The sequence below is a fragment of the Tachyglossus aculeatus genome, chromosome X1 (genome assembly GCF_015852505.1).
Source record: "Tachyglossus aculeatus isolate mTacAcu1 chromosome X1, mTacAcu1.pri, whole genome shotgun sequence".
Classification (NCBI taxonomy): Eukaryota; Metazoa; Chordata; class Mammalia; order Monotremata; family Tachyglossidae; genus Tachyglossus; species Tachyglossus aculeatus.
This window is the reverse complement of record NC_052101.1, coordinates 45100491-45120891: the sequence shown is the minus strand read 5'-3', so window position 1 is coordinate 45120891 and position 20401 is coordinate 45100491. Positions and strand designations below refer to the sequence as shown.

Here is a 20401-nt window from a genome sequence, read left to right as displayed (position 1 = left end):
ATAAAACCAATGATGAGTTTCTGCTTGATGCAGAGGGGAATAGGTAACCATTAAGGTTTCTGAGCAGTGGGGAGGCATGAGCAGAACATCTTCCAGAAGTGATCTGGGCAGCAATCAAGTGTTGCCTGGAGAGGAGAGAGCCTGAATGCTGGGAGATATTGAGGAGGCTGCTACAGTTTATATGCTACCCCCATCCAGTTTCCTCAAATGACCCATCCAGTGAAGTTGAGTTAAACACCCTTTCAGTGCTAACAGATGGACTTCATTCCAGGCCTTCACTGTTTATGATTCATCACCACAACCTGAACGTGATACTATTTGCCAGTAAGCGCTCAATAAACACAACTAATCCAAAAATTTAGGTCTGCAGGCCTCCCGCCCTAGATTGTTGCTTCTACTCTCTCCAATATTTAGTACACTGTTGCACGTAAACTAGGTGTTCAATAAATACCACTGATTGACTGAGGAAAGTGCTCAAAGAGAGGAATGTAGCATTTGTGGTGGAGAGGTTTCTCTAAACCCTATTTGAGGTTGGAAAGCACTTTTCAGAGTTATGTCTGAAACCATCACTCTCCAACAATCTTGCCGTCACTTTCAGATAATCTCCCAAAAGATTTGTTGGGCTTCTTGATTTGATTTCCCACTTCTTTGACTATGGTTGCATCTCTGCAGAGTGTGCTGCCAAGGTAACAGAAGGATTGCCTTGGTTTTCTTCAGAATTATGTCAGCCCTAGCAACAGGCTGGCTCTTCCAAAATTTTGCAATCATTTACATGTTTTCTTGAATGTATACTTTTAGGCACATAGCAACCACTGAATGACTATTTGGTGGGGGGAGGCCTTCAATGATGCTCGTGGCCTAAATTGAAAGTGGTAACCTGAAGCACAGTCCAGCAACAGCATCGAGATCCCTTATTGCATCCTCCAGCAGGGCTGGACAGAATAAATTGATCAGGAGTAGAATTTCTAGTTGACCCTCTTTTACCTCCCTGATGATGAAGAATGATCAGACACGGGACTCTCATAAAACCACGCTATCAATCAGTCCAGCAATAGTATTTATTAAGCACTTACTTTGTGTAGGACACTGAAATGAGGGCTTGGAAGAATACGAAACGGTTGGTAAACATGATCCCTGCCCTCAAGGAGCCTACAGTCTAGCGGACTGTATGGCCAGAAGACTCTTCAGTAATCTCCCAATCTTGGTGAGTTTCTCAGAGCCACTGAATTTGCTAAATATAATCTATGCCCCCCAAATTAAAATATTCTCCTGAAGAAGCCAGTAAGATGTAGAATTTTGTCAAACGACTGTGGAACAACATTAATCAAGGGTATTTTGTGAGCACTTACAGCGTGCAAGAACATTGTACTTTATATTTGTGTGCTAATAATTTGCATAATTTTGTACAATGATTTGGGATCAGGAGTTGGGCCTGCTGATCAATACTTACTTACCATCATGGTTTTTGAGTTGCCTCCTAGGGAATCCTGAAGAAGACGGGTCAATTTCGAATTACGATAGGGCACATGTGTACTTTTTCCATCCACCAAAGCAGAGATTACATTGCCAAGGGTGGAAAGAGAAAGGTTAATTTTGGTTGCTTCCTTTAATCGCTGTCCTGTAGCTCCAGTCTTCGCCTGCCTTTCTGATCCCTAGCGATGAAGAGACAAAGAGATTATAAAATTCAACGGATTTTCACAAGGGCAGATGAGGAATTGAAACGTATTATCGATGGGAAACAGCAGGCTAATAAATACGTAGTCATGTAGAACAGTGAAAATAAAGCCATACCAAGGAACTTCTGGTATGGCTTTATTTACTTGTAAGTCTCTGTTTCATACAGTTTACCAATTCAATTTACAAGCTAAAGAACAATTTCCCAATCAGCATCTTGCAACTTACCGCCAGATCCACGAGGTGCAGTTTGCCCATGCGGACGTGCATATTGCCGTCCACTCCTTTCTCGCTGCATTCAATGGTTATCGTGAAGATGGCATGGGAACGGGAGCTGTGTTCGTTCATATTGGTGGCACCGACAGAGCCTTTAATGTAGGACAGGGACCATTAATGATGGACAGTGGGAGAGCAGTCACTTGAAAAAAGGAACCGAGAACTAAGAAGACATCATTTTATTGAATTCAGGATGGGAAGACCCAGAAAAAAAAAAAAAAATGAGACAAACTTTTTTTGGGGGAATCATGAAACTACAGTTACTCAGCCATTATTAAAATCTGGGTTTCCTATTTCCCAGAGTAAAACACCAAGATTGAGGTTGGCTACCAAAAACTTCAGGGCATACATATGCCCTTTCTCCCACTAGGACTGCAAGCCCCATGTGGGACTTTGTCTGACCTGTTTACCTTGTATCTACCTTAGCACTTAGTAGAGTGCTTGCCCCATTATAAGCACTTAAATACCAAAATTATTACTATCATTATACTTAACATTAATAATAATAAATCTTTGTTGCACCAGTTCCTTCCAAAGTGAAGAAGGGTAGGGGAGAAAATTGGTCTGGGGAAGTTTTATGTGGGGAGGGGCAGGTCAGAAAATCTTATTTATTGAGAACTTACTGGGGAAAGTACAGTATAACAATAAACAGACACATTCCCTACCCATAATGAGCTTACAGTCAAAAGGGGGAGAAAGACATTACTATAAATAAATTACAGATACGTGCATAAGTGCTGAAGGACTGGGAGGGCTAAAGTACCCCCCAGTTTTTCAGGGAGGGAACGAAGGGGGAGGGAGGGAGAGCCAAGCAGAATGGGCTCCCTTTAAGCTGCCTGTCTTTCTCTTTCTCTCTCACTGGCCCCCCCATTTTCCATTGGGCCAAGTCCCTGGCTTCCTCTCCTGGCCCCTCCACCGAGGTTGCCACTGTCTCCAAATTCTGACAACCTCCTAGGCTGGTTGATCGTTGTGTTGCTTCTCCCCACTTTTAAGAATTGTTTAAGATGCAATTCTTCTTCTGGCAGAGGGGAGAGGATATCTTGCCATGAAGTATCAGTTTCCATTCCAGATGTGATATTTGGAAAGATATCCAAATTAAACAAACACTGCTGAAATCCCCGATTCTGCTGTATTTTAAAATGGATTAAGATGATGCTATTTTTTCCCCAAAGGAAATATAGTTACCAATATCATCCTATACTGTCGGAGGAAAATTAAAAGAAAATAAAGCTACATATAAAAATCATAAAAATGAGCATCTCACTGCGCCAGAAAGTCAAAAGGCATATGCATTGTGCATATATAATTCCAGTACAATACCATCCGCTCAATAAATTAGAAGGGAAATGCAAATAAGATCAATTTTTAAAAGGTCACATAAGCAGAAAGGAAGGAAAAATGACAACTCTATACCAATTTTAAAGTGAAGATATTTATGACTTAGGCCAAATCACCTAACTTCTCTATGCCTCAGTTATCTCATCTGTAAAATGGAGATTAAGACCGTGAGCCCCATATGGGATAACAGACTGTGTCCAACTTTATTTGTTTGTATCTACCCCAGTGCTTAGTATAGTGTCTGGCATATAGTAAGCACTTAAATACCAAAGGAGAAAAAGAAGTTGTCCAGCTAGAAGCTACGTTCAGCTCGTGAAGCGGTTCAGTGGCATGCGAATAGATGTGCAGATAAAACTAAAGCACTTTTAATTTTAGCATTCTTACTAGGACCCAATGTTAAAACTACTGCATTACTTCCTGTTCACCCTCCCTTGTAAGGATTAATGCATTTCCATTAAAAATGATTTTCCATTAGAAAAGCTGGGTCTGCAGGTAATTGATTTTCAGTGCTCTTAATAACTTGAAAAATGAATTTCCCCTCAAAGGGGGTCAGGTGCCCCAGCAATAAGACTGCTTTAAAGCAATAGGGCCTAGCCCACCCAAGAAACTGAACAACACTAATTTAGACACCCACTGAACATCATTACTATTAAGAAATTCATACTGTATTCTCTGAAGGATTTCTCTTGAACTTGGCACACGGTTTCCAGAGAAGCAGCATGGCCTAGGGGAAAGAGCGTGGCCCTGGGAATCGGAGGACTTTGCTTCTAATCCTGGCTCCGCACATGCCTGCCCTGTGACAAGTCGCTGCGCTTCTCTGTGCCCCCGATACTTCATCTGTACAGTGGGGATTTAAGACCTGTCCTCCTTCCTGATTAGACTGTGAGCCTGTGTGACACAGGGACTGTGCCTGACCTAATTACCTTGTTATCTTTCCAGCACTTAGAACAGTGTTTGACTCATAGTAAGTGCTTCACAAATACCACAATTATCATTTAATTTTTACTCCCAACTTTCCATCTGCTCTCTGCCCGCCCCGCCACCTCAGCCCCCACTCCAAACCTCCTATATGTCATTAAGGAGATTAACTTTGCAGGCAATCACTTAGGAAGTTAACACTGTTTTAGAATAACACCTGGCAGACCTGAAGAGCTATCTCATCCTTTTTCCAAAATGCCAGCGAGCAAAGCAGTCTTGTGATGGGTAAAGGTCAATGTACTTTATCATATCATATTATGCTGCCATTTCATTCAATATCTAACCCAACATTAATAAACTGCGTAGCCCAAGGGAAGGAGACCCTATTCAATTTTACACAGCTTAGCTAAAGGCTGCAAAATAGAAAAAGTCAACCGTCTTTCTTGCATTATATTCACGGTACAAATGCACCCTAAAACTCAAAATGACCAAACTGTCAAGGCTTGTTCTGACTGGTTTCTGGTACTTTAAACATACGGTCCCTGCTTCAGCTGTTTATTAACAAGAAGCATTCATTCATTCATTCAATCGTATTTATTGAGTGCTTACTGTGTGCAGAGCACTATACTAAGCACTTGAGAAGTACAAGCAGTGCAGCTTAGTGGAAAAAGCACAGACTTGGAAGTCAGAGGGGCTGGGTTCAAATCCCAACCCTGCCACTTGTCTGCTGGGTGACCATAGGGAAGTTACTTACCTTCTTTGTGCCTCAGTTACCTCATCTGTAAAAGAGGAATTAAATCTTCCTCCCTCCAATTTAGACTGCGAACCTTTTGTGGGACAGGGACTGTGTCCAACCTGATTTAACTGCAAGCACTTAAATACCATCGAAACAAAAACACATTTCTACATGTACCCAATAGAGCCATTTTATCTAGTCCCACCCCACAAAGGACACCAATTAAGGTACTACTCACGATTTTTGTGGCCCAGTGTCATAATTCTATCCATATCATCGGCATTGTTCACAACATAAGCTGAAAGATCTTTGATATAAACTCCCACATCAGGTCTTTCTTTAACCTAATTACACAAATAGAAAATCAAACATGGACATCATCCCACAGGAAGTTGTCAAAGGCAAAAATTTCAATAGGTTCAAGAAGCAGAGAGACTAGAAGTTCATAACTAACACCTGGGGGGAATGTTAATGGTGTTAAATGCTCCACCTTTAGCTTGCATATCAATCAATCGCATTTATTGGGCGCTTACTGTGTGCAGAGCACTGTACTAAGTGCTTGCGAAGTACAAGTTGGCAACATATAGAGACAGTCCCTACCCAACAGGGGGCTCACAGTCTAGAAGGGGGAGAAAGAGAACAAAACCAAACATATTAACAAAATAAAATAAATAGAATAGATATGTACAAGTAAAATAAATAAATAGAGTAATAAATATGTACAAACACATATACATATATACAGGTGCTGTGGGGAAGGGAAAGAGGTAAGACGGGGGGGATGGAGAGGGGGACGAGGGGGAGAGGAAGGAGGGGGCTCAGTCTGGGAAGGCCTCCTGGAGGAGGTGAGCTCTCCGTAGGGCCTTGAAGGGAGGAAGAGAGCTAGCTTGGCGGATGGGCAGGGGGAGGGCATTCCAGGCCCAGGGGATGACGTGGGCCGGGGGTCGACGGCGGGACAGGCGAGAACGAGGCACGGTGAGGAGATTAGCGGCAGAGGAGCAGAGGGTGCGGGCTGGGCTGTAGAAGGAGAGAAGGGAGGTGAGGTAGGATGGGGCGAGGTGATGGAGAGCCTTGAAGCCGAGGGTAAGGAGTTTCTGCCTGATGCGCAGATTGACTGGTAGTCACTGAAGATTTTTGAGGAGGGGAGTAACATGCCCAGAGCGTTTCTGGACAAAGACAATCTGGGCAGCAGCATGAAGTATGGATTGAAGTGGGGAGAGACACGAGGATGGGAGATCAGAGAGAAGGCTGATGCAGTAGTCCAGACGGGATAGGATGAGAGCTTGAATGAGCAGGGTAGTGGTTTGGATGGAGAGGAAAGGGCGGATCTTGGTAATGTTGCGGAGCTGAGACCGGCAGGTTTTGGTGACGGCTTGGATGTGAGGGGTGAATGAGAGAGCAGAGTCGAGGATGACACCACGGTTGCGGGCTTGTGAGACGGGAAGGAAGGTAGTGCCGTCAACAGTGATGGGAAAGTCAGGGAGAGGGCAGGGTTTGGGAGGGAAGACAAGGAGTTCAGTCTTGGACATGTTGAGTTTTAGGTGGCGGGCAGACATCCAGATGGAGATGTCCTGAAGGCAGGAGGAGATGTGAGCCTGGAGGGAGGGGGAGAGAGCAGGGGCAGAGATGTAGATCTGGGTGTCATCAGCGTAGAGATGATAGTTGAAGCCGTGGGAGCGAATGAGGTCACCAAAGGAGAGAGGTAGATTGCGAACAGAAGGGGACCAAGCACTGAACCTTGGGGAACCCCCACAGTAAGGGGATGGGAGGGGGAGGAGGAGCCTGCAAAAGAAACTGAGAATGAACGACTGGAGAGATAAGAGGAGAACCACGAGAGGACGGAGTCTGTGAAGCCAAGGTCGGATAGCGTGTTGAGGAGAAGGGGGTGGTCCACAGTGTCAAAGGCAGCTGAGAGGTCGAGGAGGATTAGGATAGAGTATGAGCCGTTGGATTTGGCAAGAAGGAGGTCATTGGTGACCTCTGAGAGGGCAGTTTCCGTGGAACGTAGGGGACGGGAGCCAGACTGGAGGGGGTCGAGGAGTTGGTGTTGAGGAATTCGAGGCAGGGCGTGTAGACAACTCATTCAGGGAGTTTGGAAAGGAATGGTAGGAGGGATATGGGACGATAACTAGAAGGTGAGGTGGGGTCAAGAGAGGGTTTTTTTAGGATGGGAGAGACATGGGCATGTTTGAAGGCAGAGGGGAAGGAACCAGTGGAGCGGTTGAAGATGGAAGTTAAGGAGGGGAGAAGGGATGGAGCAAGAGATTTCATAAGATGAGAGGGAATGGGGTCAGAAGCACAGGTGGCCAGAGTAGCACTTGAGAGGAGGGAGGAGAGCTCCTCTGAGGACACTGCTGGGAAGGATGGGAGAGTAGCAGAGAGTGTTGAGAGCCGGGGGGTTGGAGAAGGAGGGGGAGTGACTTTGGAGAGGTCGGACCTGATGGATTTAATTTTGTTAATGAAGTAGGAGGCCAGATCGTTGGGGGAGAGGGAAGGAGGAGGGGGAGGAACCGGGGGCCTGAGAAGGGAGTTGAATGTACGGAAGAGCTGACGGGGATGATGGGCATGGGTGTCAATAAGGGAGGAGAAATAGTTTTGTCTGGCAGAGGAGAGGGCTGAGTTAAGGCAGGAAAGGATAAACTTGAAGTGAACGACGTTGGCATGGTGTTTAGACTCTCGCCAGCAGAGTTCGGCAGCTCGAGCATAAGAGGAGGGCAATTACCACACCTCTATACTGAGCATCTTTTGTTGCTCCTTGAGGCAAAGTGCTAGCCTGGATGGGCCACTGGTCTCACCCAGGAATGACATTTTCTAGATTCTTACTAAGTATAAGTATCAATTTTCACTGTGGTACCTCCTTGTACATTATCAAGGGGAAAATAATCATGGAAATTGGACTTGTGGCAGTGTGGAAGCAGCGTGGTCTAGTGGAAAGAGCATGGGCTAGGGCGTCTCAAGGCATGGGGTCTAATCCTGGTTCAGTTTCCTCAACTGGAAAATGGGAATCCGATACCTGTTCTCCCTCCTATTTACCCTATGAGGCCCATACGGGACAGAGACTGTGTCCGACCTGATTATCTTGCATCTACCCAAGCGCTTAGGACAGTGCTTGACTCCGTTCTAGACTGTAGGTTGTAATCCCTCTAGACCGTACACTTGTTGTGAGTAGGGAATATGTCCATTATATTGTTATACTGTACTCTCCAAAGCACTTAATACAATACTCTGCACACAGTAAATGCTCGATAATTACGACTGAGTACACACTTTACAAAAACCATAATCATCATGGTTTTCAATGATTAGAACCAAGAAGAGCAAGACTGTGAAATATGCTCTTTACAGGAGCCTTGACATTACAGAGAAAAAGCACACACTTAGCTTCCTAGGCAGCCACTCACAGATCTGAGTTCCAGCCAACTTTTCATTTTGAGTGTGGGGCAAGCTTGGGGATGGAGTTTTGAAGAGAAAAGGAGACGAAGAGGTGGGCATGGGGGAGAGAAAAGTGGGAGGGAATGGAACGGGAAGGAAGAGCATCTCTTCCTCCTCCACCACTATTCCCCTGGTCCTCAGTGGGCACTGGAGCTAGCTGTTGGCGGTTTCCCTCACCACAATCAGGTTGGCTCCTTTGTCGCTCCCTTTCCGGCTCCAAGAGGCAGAATAAGCTATATCCCGCTGCCCTCTCTGCCCGAGGAGCCATGAGGGTGAAGCTATGAGGATGGTGGCCTCTGTCACCCACAAGGAATGACTACGCAGAGCTCCAGCCCCTACCCAGGAAGCAATGCAGGGGAGCTCGGGGAAAGTTAGAGACACTGGAATAGTTCCCTGGCTATATTTTACCTCCCTCCAGAGAGAACTACAACAGCAACCACCCAGTGCTCTTATGGTGGGCTTCCCTCCCAGAAGCTGGAAAGGGTACGGACTGGAGAGGGAGGGGAAGGGCATCACTTCAGGTAGAGTGCTTACGACGGGGCTCTGCACCGAGTAAGCACCAAATAACCACCACTGATTGAGATGCTCCTGGGGGAAGATCCTGGAAGTCCACCTGCCCATCTCCAGAGCTTAACACACTGGCTTGTAAGGAGAGCGAGAGATTAAAAGGCGGAGCTACTGAGGAATCTCCAAGAACCATCCTTCCAAAGTCAACCAAAAAGCAATTCAATTTTTGAATCCAAGAGACGGTGAGCATTATGATTCAGATTCGACAGTTACGATTCAACAATTGAAATCCTTAACGTGACAAATGGCTCCGTCTTGCATTTCCTGGCACCAGATGGAAAGGTGGTGCTCCTCCCAAATGGAGCCTAATTGTTTGCAGGAGGAGATCAAATTCTAGAGAAGATATTGCCACAGACTAGCCCAGAGGATCAAAGATATCCATTTGCAAGCTGACTATGACTCAGCAAAGCCAGGCCATTACTGCAAAAGCCAAACTGGGACTGGGATGTAATAACAAGAGATCAAGACATGAGAAATAAGAAGCCATACTTCTGCTCAATTCTGCACTTGGCCCTTATTAGAATACCAGGCATAGGGGCCTGGGAGTCAGAAGGTCATGGATTCTAAATCCGGCCCCGCCGCTTGTCTGCTGTGTGACCTTGGGCATGTCACTTCACTTCTTTGGGCCTCAGTTGCCTCATCTGTAAAATAGGGACTGAGACTGTGAGCCCCACATGGGACAGGGACTGTGTCCAACCCAATATGTTTATATCCACCCCAGCTCCCAGTACAGTGCCTCACACATGGTAAATGCTTAATGAATACCATAATTATCATTGTTATTACTGTCACCATGGTCGAGGGAGAAGAGTGGAGGAAAGAACTTTAAAACTGTCAAAGGGATTAAAGAGACAATCGCCTAGAGATAGGCTGCGGGAGTCTCATATTTGGAGCTCTTTAAGGAAATGATGAACCACCATCTGTTCTGGTTGAATTAGTTAACCAGCCATAAGGCTCAGCCACATGACTTTCATTCAAACGTATTTCAATCATATTTGAGCGCTGTGTGCAAAGCACTGTACTAAGCACTTGGGAGAGTACAACAGACACACTCCTGCCCACAATGAGCTCACAGCCTAGAGGGGGTGACAGACATTAATATACATGAATTAATAAATAAGTACTTTCTCACAGCCACTTATGGCTCTCTGAAATTGCTTTACTTTATCAGCGTTCTCACCTCTAATCTCTGGGTCTGATCCTTTCCTAGCAGGTCACGCACTTCTTCATTATAAATTTCCAAATAGGATACTCGCACCAGAAATCTAAAAGTAAAACATTTTTTAAATGGACGTTAGACTCCTGAACTCAACAGTCCACCTTTCACAGCTAAAATTAAGGATTTTGCAGTGGCTCCAAAACAGGTCATCGACAGGGAACCTGCCCAGAAATGATCCAGCTAATATTTGGCGGAAGAAGTCATATTTACCTTGTGTCCCCCTCTGCTTTTGCAATATGCCCAAAAATATGGGCAAATGAATTTGGGATGATTCCTCTAAGTTCAGGCACAGCTCGCACACCTTCCATTGTAAAGGTTTTGCCTGTTCCAGTCTGTCCATATGCAAAAATAGTTCCTACAATGGAAAAAAAAGTACTTATTCTGCAGGACCAAACTAAAGAAAAATAGTTGGCCCACATGGGGAGACTTCTACCCAGAGATGCAAGTCAGTTCCAGTATGTGTGTCTTTGAGATATTTCCCAGGTTTCCTAACCAGCAAAACTGAATTTCTTCTTGACAGTTCAAAACAACTACTCAGCATTGTATAAAGCAAAGAAGCTGCAATGATGTATTAAGCAGTAAACATTTCCCAACTGCTATGTGATGATTCTCACGCTATGGGATGATGAAGGCCAGGGTAACTTGTATTACCCCGGTTCATTCAACAACACCCATCTGACGGGACAGAACATGACGCGCTGTGGGCAGAAAGAGTTGCACACATGCTTGCGGTGTCAGACACTACAGGATTCGCCAAGAAGGCAACCTCGCGTTGTAGGAGCCATAACTACATTAATAACTTTCTCCACATTCCCTGACTTCCTCAATCACTAAAACATGATGAGGTCAGTAGAAGAACCATCATTCAAAAAAAAGAATCTTGATCAGTAGTAATCTAGGATCATCAATCCGAAAGAGAAATGCTGTTTGTCACAAATTAGACTTGGTAAATATATGAATGCAAGTTTGGCCAAACCTTTATTGGCCACCATGCCAACTATGCCACAGTCCCCTATAGCATTTTTGTACATTTCCTATTACTTAACCACTCACCTAAATAACCATGTACCTTTCATAAATTATTTTAGCATCTGTCTTCCCGGCCAAACTGTAAGATCCTTGAGGGTAGGGATCATGTCTACTAGCCCTAAGGTACTCTTCCAAGAGCTTAGTACTGAGCTCTAATCTAAACCCAGGAAGTGTTAAATACTATTAACTTACCAGGTGCTTTTTGGCATACTTCCGATATTTTCAGAAAGTGGCTGAATCAATGTAAATGACTTTCCATACATGGATGGGAAGGGAAAAAAATATATATGATTTACAGCTGACCAGAATTTTGATTTCTCCCACCTTACCCTGCTTCAAGTGCCAATATTACAAAGGTTTAATCTATAGAGCAGACAGAGAACTACAAGATGCTAAAGTGAAAAAATGGGCTTTGCAGGAAACGGGAAGATTTAGTGGCCCAAAGAGCACAAGGCTGATTTCAATCTCTAAAGATTCCACAAGGCCTGTAATTGGACTAATTTCCAATTAAGTAAATCAACCATTATTTCAAGAAAAATCATAACTAAGGCCTTCTTACTTTATTTTGCTACCTACTTGCATGCTTAAAAAATGTCAGAAAACTCTCATTTCAAATTATTTTAAATGTTCCTCAGAGGGAAAAAAAACATGACGTGATGATATATGGTTAATACAGTGCTTTGCTCACAGTATGGAAAAACTGTGGCCGAGTGGATAAAGCACAGGCTTGGGAGCCTGAGAACCTGGGTTCTAAACCTGGCTCCACCACTTGCCTGCTATGTGACCATGGGCAAGTTCACTTCTTGGTGCTTCAGTTTCCTCAACTGCAAAATGGGTATTCAATACCTGTTCTTCCTCTTTCTTGACTGTGAGCCCCATGGGACAGGGACTGAATCTGGCTGATTAACTTCCATCTATTCCAGAGTTTAGAACTGTGAGTGAATAAGTCGGTTGTATTTATTGACCTCTTAGTGTGCACAGAGCACTGTACTAAGTGCTTGGGAGAGTACAATACAACAATATAACAGCCACACTCCCTGATCACAGCAAGCTGCTGGTCACATAGTAAACAGTTTACAAATATCATTTTTTTTAAAAAAAAGCACTCAAATACACTGACTGATTGGCGGGCAGAATCATGTCTTTGTAACTGTTTGTAACATCATTAGACGGAATATCTGGGAGAAAATGCAAAAAAACCCTGAAAATCCTAGGCCTAGAGGTGCTCCTATGAGGCTCAAAAAGGCCTCCTCTACCCCAGTGATCTTGTCCAGGCAATCTGGTGTGTTGTTTTTCATTTTGTAACTGGATTTTATAATTTCCCAACGCTTCCTCTTAAACAGGCTCCTTTTGGGCCAGGATTATTTTTTATATAATGCCAAAAACAGTGCAATTAACAAAATTGTGCGTTTTATAAATAACTGCTGTACATAATTGTTGTTGATGATGATGATGACGACGGAAAAAGTAAAAGGATTAGAACAGAGAAACAAAGAAAAAGGCAGAAGAAACCTGATATGGTCCAAGTACCACTGAAAATGACAATTACATTTTAAAAAGACAAAGTAGACATTAAAAGCATTCGAGCATTCAATTGAATAAGGAGAGGCATTTACCATTGTAGCCTTCCAGAACAGAGTCAATAATAGGCCTTGCAGTCAAGTTATAGACATCAAGCTGTTTACTCTCTGGGCCAAAAACAGTGTCAAACGTAAATGTCTTTGGAGGTTCATTGGCAGAATCTGTTTTATGCACTGTAATCGTTCCCCTCATCTCATCCACGCTAACGGAGAGTTTGTAACACATAGCCTTCTCTCTCTCATTAAACGGACGGCATCGAACGACAACTTTCACGTTGTCACAGCTTTCAGGTTTTTCGGGTTTTTCAGATTTGTTGACCTAGAAAAACAAAAAACCCACAAAACATTCACTTTCATAATCCTGCATAGGTGAATTATTTTTCCTTGCAATTGTTTTCTAGTATCATTAAGAAATCCTGCTCGAAGGCCTCATTTGTTGGGCAAATTAAATACAGATTACCAACTTAGAATTTAAAGAGTGCTGTTTAGAAAAATAAAGATTTCCTAACTTTCTGCTACTCTCCTAACGGAGGAAAACACAATTAAGTACAGTTAATACTGGAAATTCCAAAATACAATGGATGTTTTGTATTTTGTGAACTTGGGAATTTCAACTTCTTCGCTTAATTTATTTTCCCAAGACATCAGGGTTTCTAGCTGATGAAATACAGAGTAAAATACTTATGAAATAGAAAATGTATTCTGGCTGCCCTGTGAAATATGACAAAGTTCAAAGAGAAACTGTTGACAGAAACGGGTCTTCAATTTCTTTCAATTTGAGTACAGGAAGGTAAGAAATATTTCCCACAGAAAATTATCTATTACAGAATTAGCTTTGGTCACAAGAATACACTGTTCCATGTGACATGAATGGTTTGATGAATCACACTGAATGGTAGCTACTTAAATGCACAGTCCCTTACTATGACTAGTCATTAGACTACCTTGGAGCCTACTCACTGTTTTTAAAGCAGTCCACTGTGAAATCCTATGAGACAGGATGAGAAATCACACCTGACATGTCAATGGTACATTATGCTCTTAAAAGAGCTAGATTAGGAAAATAATGAATAGACACGATAGAATAAAGCAAACCATCCAGAAGCAGAGAGATGAGAAGAAGATAAATTCCCAGGACTATCTGATTGTTCCAATTACCTTGCGAGACCCTCAAGGGCAAAAGCAGACAGCAATGTCCCTCAGGTGACACAGTAAATCGGATCGGGGCCAAAAAGAGATCCCTAGGACTCTCTACTGCCTGTCTTGCCTCCTAATCAGCAGGCTATGCCAAAGTCAGTGCAGGACTAGAAAAGAAATCTTCGATTGTACCCTGCAACAGGATTGCAAAGAGGCCCACCAATTTGGGGGCCTCCAGGGGTTGGAGGGTGGCATGGCCCCAGCCTGATCGCTAAAGTGATGCTGGAGGCTGTTATGGGGCTGCCAAGTTTGGGGAAGACCCGGATTCCAGGGGCCTGGGCTAAGATGGTCAACTGGAAGCTAGAAATGCTTACCTAAATGGGGCCTGCCCTTGCTCGGGTCCTTCTGGCCCCCCATCCATCGTTCCACCTCAAGGCTGTCAGCCCCACCACCTCTGGGGGTGCCATTAACTGGAACCAGGCCAGACCACAAAAAACAACTGGGACTGGGGCCTGGGACATGAAGTCTGGTATCTGGGGTCTGGGACGTGGGGCTTGGGATCTGGCATTTGGAGTCTGGGGCCTGGGATCTGGGACAATAATAATAACTATGGCATTTGTTGAGTGTTTACTATGTGTCAAGCGTTGTTCTAAGCACTGGGTCTGGGATCTGGAGCCTGGGATGTGGGGCCTGAAATCTGGAGATCTAGGGGTCTGGGATCTGACACCTGGGGTCTGGGATGTGGGGCCCAGAATCTAGGATCTGGAGAGCTGGGGATCTGAGATCTGAGACCTGGATCTTGGGGCCTGGGATCTGGAGCCTGGGATCTACAATTTGGAGCCTTGGGCCCTGGGATCTGGGGTCTAGGCTTTGGAGCCTGGAGCCTTGGATCTGACATCTGGGATCTGGAGCCTGGGATCTAGGATTTGAAGCCTGGGGCCTGGGATATGACATCTGGGATCTGCAGCCTGGGACCTAGGATTTGGGGCCTGGGATCTGACATCTGGGATCTGGAGCCTGGGATCTAGGATCTGCAGCCTGGGATCTGACATCTGGGATCTGGAGCCTGGGATCTAGGATCTGCGGCCTGGGATCTGACATCTGGGATCTGGAGCCTGGGATCTAGGATCTGCGGCCTGGGATCTGACATCTGGGATCTGGAGACTGGGATCTAGAATTTGGAGCCTTGGGCCCCGGGATCTGGGGTCTAAGATTTGGAGCCCGGGGCCTGGAGCCTTGGATCTGACATCTGGGATCTGGAGACTGGGCTCTAGAATTTGGAGCCTTGGGCCCGGGATCTGGGGTCTAGGATTTGGAGCCTGGGGCCTGGAGCCTTGGATCTGACATCTGAGACCTGGAGACTGGGATCTTGAATTTGGAGCCTTGGGCCCGGGATCTGGGGTCTAGGATTTGGAGCCTGGGGCCTGGAGCCTTGGATCTGACATCTGGAGCCTGGGATCTGACATCTGGGATCTGCAGCCTGGGGCCTAGGATTTGGGGCCTGGGATCTGACAAGTGGGATATGGAGCCTGGGATCTGGGATTTGGAGGCTGTGGCGGGCCCCGCCCCGCCCCGCCCCATCGATCTTCCTTGGGTCTCCGCGTTCCTCCGGCTCCCAGGGCGGCTCCTCCCGCCGCAGCCCCGCACCGCGACGCCCGTCCCGACCGTGCCCGGGAGCCCGCCCGGTCGCCGCCTCCATGGCAACGGCCGCGCGCGCGCGCTGCGTCCCGCCCCGCCCCTGCGGGGGAAGATGCAGGCCGGTCGGTCGGTCGCCTTACCGGCATCTTGGCCCCGTCCCCTTGCGGGGCTGCCCCGACCCGTCCGTTAGCTCCAACCGCCGGAGGGGTCCGCCCGGCCGGCCTCACGGGCCTCACCGGGGAGCCCGACGCCCCACTGCGCCTGCGCGGAGGCTCCCACCTTCTTCCCTCGCCCGAAGCCGACGCCCTCCCTCGCGCCACCGCCCCTCTGCGCCTGCGCGCTCCCACCCCCTGCCACCGCCCCTCTGCGCCTGCGCGCTCCCTCCCCCTTCCCTTGGCCTAAGCGGCCGCCCTCGCGCCTGCGCGCCTTCTCGCAAGCCCTGCACCCTCGGCGAAACGAAGCATTCATTCATTCATTCATTCATTCATTCATTCATTCACTCGTATTTATTGAGCGCTTACTGTGTGCAGGGCACTGTAGTAAGCGCTTGGAAAGTACAATTCAGCAACACAAAATACAGCCCCCACCCCACAGCGGGCTCACGGTCTAGAAAGCGTTGTGGCCTGACCCTCACGTCAGGGCCTCCGATGCCGCCTTTTCTCGGGCATCTATTGTGATGAATAATAATGATAATTGATGGTATTTGTTAAGCGCTTGCTATGTTCATTCATTCACCTGTACCTCACCTGTAAAATGGGGATTGGGACTGTGAGCCCCACGGGGGACAACCTAATTACCTCGTATCTACCCCAGCGCTTAGAAGAGTGCTTGGCACAGAGTAAGCGCTTAACAAGTACCATCATTCATTCATTCATTCCTTCAATCGTATTTATTGAGCGTTTTCTGTGTGCAGAGCACTGTGCTAAGCGCTTGAAAAGCACAATTTGGCAGCAGTCCCTACCGGACAACTGTCTTCACAGTCTAGAAGGGGGAGACAGGCAAAAAAACAAAACAAGTAGACAGGCATCAATAGCATCAAAATAGATAGAATTATACATGTATATACATCGTTAATAAAATTAATAGAATAATAAATATGTACAAATATACACAAGTGTTGTGGGGCAGGGAAGGGAGTAGAGCAGAGGGAGGGAGTAGAGGAAAAGGGGGGGCTCAGTCTGCCAAGCACTGTTCTAAGTGCTGGGGTAGATACAAGGAAATGAGGTTGTCCCACGTGGGGCTCACAGTCTTCACCCCCATTTTACAGATGAGGTAACTGAGGCACAGAGAAGTGAAGTGACTTGCCCAAAGTCACACAGCTGAAAAGCGGCGGAGCCGGAATTAGAACCCATGACCTCTGACTCCCAAGCCCGTGCTCTTTCCACTAAGCCAGGCTGCTTCTCAATGGACTTCTCATTCTCAATGAATGGGACGGGTCGACCAAAAATCGGACAAACGGTCACCCTGGCCTTCAGAGAAAGCCCCATGCGGAAAGTGCCACCATGGCTGTGCCGCCAGCCCCAACATCATTCTTAAAACAGAAGTGTTGAGTAGGGAAAGTAGAATGAGGAGCAGCGTGGCTCAGTGGAAAGAGTCCAGGCTTTGGAGTCAGAGGTCATGGGTACAAATCCCAGCCCCACCCATTGTCAGCTGTGTGACTTTGGGCAAGTCACTTAACTTCTCTGGGCCTCAGTTACCTCAGCTATACAATGGGGATGAAGACTGTGAGTCCCCCATGGGACAACCTGATCACCTTGTAACCTCCCCAGTGCTTAGAACGGTGCTTTGCACATAGTAAGCGCTTAATAAATGCCATCATTATTATCCTGGCTCTGCCGCTTGTCTGCTGTGTGACCTTGGGCAAATCACTTCACTTCTCTGGGCCTTGGTTTCCTCATCTGTAAAATGGTATTTATTAAGCGCTTACTATGTGCCAAGAACCATTCTAAGCGCTGGGGTAGATACAGGGTAATCAGGTTGTCCCATGTGGGGCTCGCACTTTTAATCCCCATTTTACAGACGAGGTAACTGAGGCTCAGAGAAGATAAGTGACTTGCCCAAGGTCACACAGCAGACAAGTCGCAGAGCCAGGATAAGAACCCATGTCCTCTGATTCCCAAGCCAGGGCTCTTTTCCACTAAGCCACGCAGCTTCATGGAGTTGAGACTGTGAATCCCTTGTGGGACAGGGACTGTGTCCAACCCAACTTGCTTGTATTCACCCCAGTGCTCAGTGCAGTGCCTGGCACACAGTAAGCGCTTAACAAATACTATCGTTATTATTATTAGTGGGGCCTGGAGGGTCCACTGGGGATTTAAGCAGGGAAAGGGCTATGGTGAGCTGTCTTTCTAGAGATCAGCTTTTTATCTTGAGGAGCAACATGGCACGTGCCTGGGAATCAGAAGGACCTGATTCTAGTCCCAGCTCTGCCACTTGTCCACTGCGTGACCTTGGGCAAGTCGCTTCACTTCTCTGTGCCTCATTTAACTCATCTATAAAATGGGAATTAATACTGTGAGCCCTATGTGGGACAGGGACTGTGTCCAACCTGATTGCCTTATATCTACCCCAGTGCTTAATACAGTGCTGGCACATAGTAAGTGCTTAACAAATGCCATTAAAAATAAAAGATGGTCTCTCCCATTGTGAACAATGGAGAAGCCTCAGTCCAATCATAAAGGTATAGGGGCTGAGAACCTGCGTGAAGGAATGGACTAATTCTTAACAAATACCATAAAAAACCCTATAGGGCTAATTCTGCCTCACTGTCTTTTGCACTGTCATCCTTGCCTGTCGTGTTCCCTCGGGACAATGGAATAAATTACCTAGTAGGTGGGCAGCACACTGCTCAAGTGCGCACAAAAAATTTACATCCTAAATCCATTTCCAGCCAAAGCAACCACAGCAGAGTGTCCCGGCAACTGGCAGTTGCCAGGGCAGCTGCCTCAGTAGCCAACTGAAGTCTTCACCGCCCACATTAGCCAGTTATTTTCAGGATTTCTGATGAAATGCTCACCCTACGAGATGCCCTAGAAAGTTCTCCAGTCAAAAAAATTCACCACTGAAAACATACCCCCAATAAGCACTTCCCTACTTCTGGCTGTTTCACCCCCACATCCGCTGTAAGATATGGGCCAGACTTTAGCGGGGGCTAATAGGTAGTAATTTAAATACCAATCAAGCAACGGTTTTTACTGAGTTCTTAGAACTGTACTAAGCATTTGGAAGAGTACAATACAACAGAATTAGCAGACACATTCCCTGCCCATAACGATCTTACAGTCTTGGAATAAATAATTAAATATACGTGAGTGCTGAGATATGTAAGGATTAAGGGTGATATCTGAGATCATCTAACTCGGTTTATTATGAATTAAGAAGGGGAGAGTCTCACCTGTGGGAGGTGAGATTGATCTTGCATACTGCAGCACTTAGTACAGTGCTTGGCACATAGTTAAGTGCTTATCAAATACCACAGTTATTAGTGTTACTATCATTAGGAAAACTTTGATGATGGGGAGAGTTGTAGTCTGGCAAATTTGAGGATGAGGGATATTCCAGGCCAGGAGACAGACAAAGTGAGGGATCACAGGTGGGAAAGTGGAGCGTGATAGTTAAAAGGTTGGGTAGTTAAAAGGTTGGGTTGGGAGGAGTGAAGAGTACAAGCTGAGAAACTGTGGATGAAGAGAGCTGATTTATATGATGGAAAAAGCTGATGGAAAGCCTGGAAGGCAATGTTAAGGAGTTTCTCCTTGATGCAGAAGCAAAGAAGTAGTGCGGCCTAATAATAATAATAATGATGGCATTTATTAAGCGCTTACTATGTGCAAAGCACTGTTTCAAGCGCTGGGAGGGATACAAGGTGATCAGGTTGTCCCATGGGGGGCTCACAGTAAATCCCTATTTTACAGATGAGGTAACTGAGGCACAGAGAAGTGAAGTGACTTGCCCAAAGTCACACAGCTGACAATTGGCGGAGCCGGGATTTGAACCCATGACCACTGACTCCAAAGCTGGAGCTCTTTGCATTAAGCCACGCTGCTTCTCTAATGAAAAGGGCATAGGTCTGGGTGTCAAAAGTCCTAGGTTCTAATCTTGGCTCCACAATTGTCTGCTGTATGACCTTGGTCAAGTCACTTCACTTCTCTGAGCCTCAGTTCCCCCATCCGTAAAATGGGGGTTCACTAGCTATTCTCCCTTCTATTTTAGATTTTGAGTGCTTTTGTATTTAGCACAGTGCTGGACACATACTAAGCACTTAATAAATCCTGCAATTATTATTATGCAGAGGAAGACGTGCAGCCAATTAAGATCTTTGTGGACTGGAGATAGTGTTTCAAGAAGATGAACTGGGAAGCAGTGTGTAATAATAATTGTGATATTTGTTAAGCATTTACTCTGTGCCAGGTACTGTTCTAAGCACTGTGATAGATATGGTACTATCAGGCTGGGCACAGTTTTTGTCCCACCTGGGGCTCACAGTCTAAGTAGGAAGGAGAACAAGTGTAATATTGGGGAAACAGCATGGTCTAGTGGGTAGAGCAGTGGGGCTGGAAGTCAGGAGGTCATGGGTTCTAATCCCTGCTTTGCCACTGGTCTGCTGTGTGCCTCAGTTCCCTCATCTGTAAAATGGGGGTTAAGACTGTGAGCCCTCTGTGGGACAGGAATTGTGTCCAACTCGATTATCTTATATTTACCTCAGCACATAGAACAGTGCCTGGCACATAGTAAGCGCTTAACAAATGCCATTATTATTATTATTATATATAGACTGAAGGAAAGAGAGATTGGAGGTGGGATGAGGAAGCTGACACAGTTTAACCGAGATATGACAAGAGCTTGAATCAGGGTGGTGGC

General features: G+C 45.9%; 1 protein-coding gene across 2 annotated transcripts in view; it reads right to left on the bottom strand.

The window, feature by feature from the left end:
* Positions 1-15763, bottom strand: part of KIF3A (kinesin family member 3A) — a 38037-nt gene extending 22274 nt beyond the window's left edge. For both annotated transcript variants that reach the window (XM_038740586.1, XM_038740585.1), the window contains exons 1-7: positions 15685-15763; positions 12806-13088; positions 10371-10515; positions 10122-10206; positions 5181-5286; positions 1903-2042; positions 1455-1652 (exon numbers count right to left, since the gene is read on the bottom strand). In XM_038740586.1, the coding sequence (XP_038596514.1) occupies positions 1455-1652; positions 1903-2042; positions 5181-5286; positions 10122-10206; positions 10371-10515; positions 12806-13088; positions 15685-15690 (963 nt within the window). In that variant the 5' untranslated portion in view covers positions 15691-15763. The remainder of the gene's footprint in view (positions 1-1454; positions 1653-1902; positions 2043-5180; positions 5287-10121; positions 10207-10370; positions 10516-12805; positions 13089-15684) is intronic.
* Between the last annotated feature and the right edge of the window lie 4638 nt (positions 15764-20401).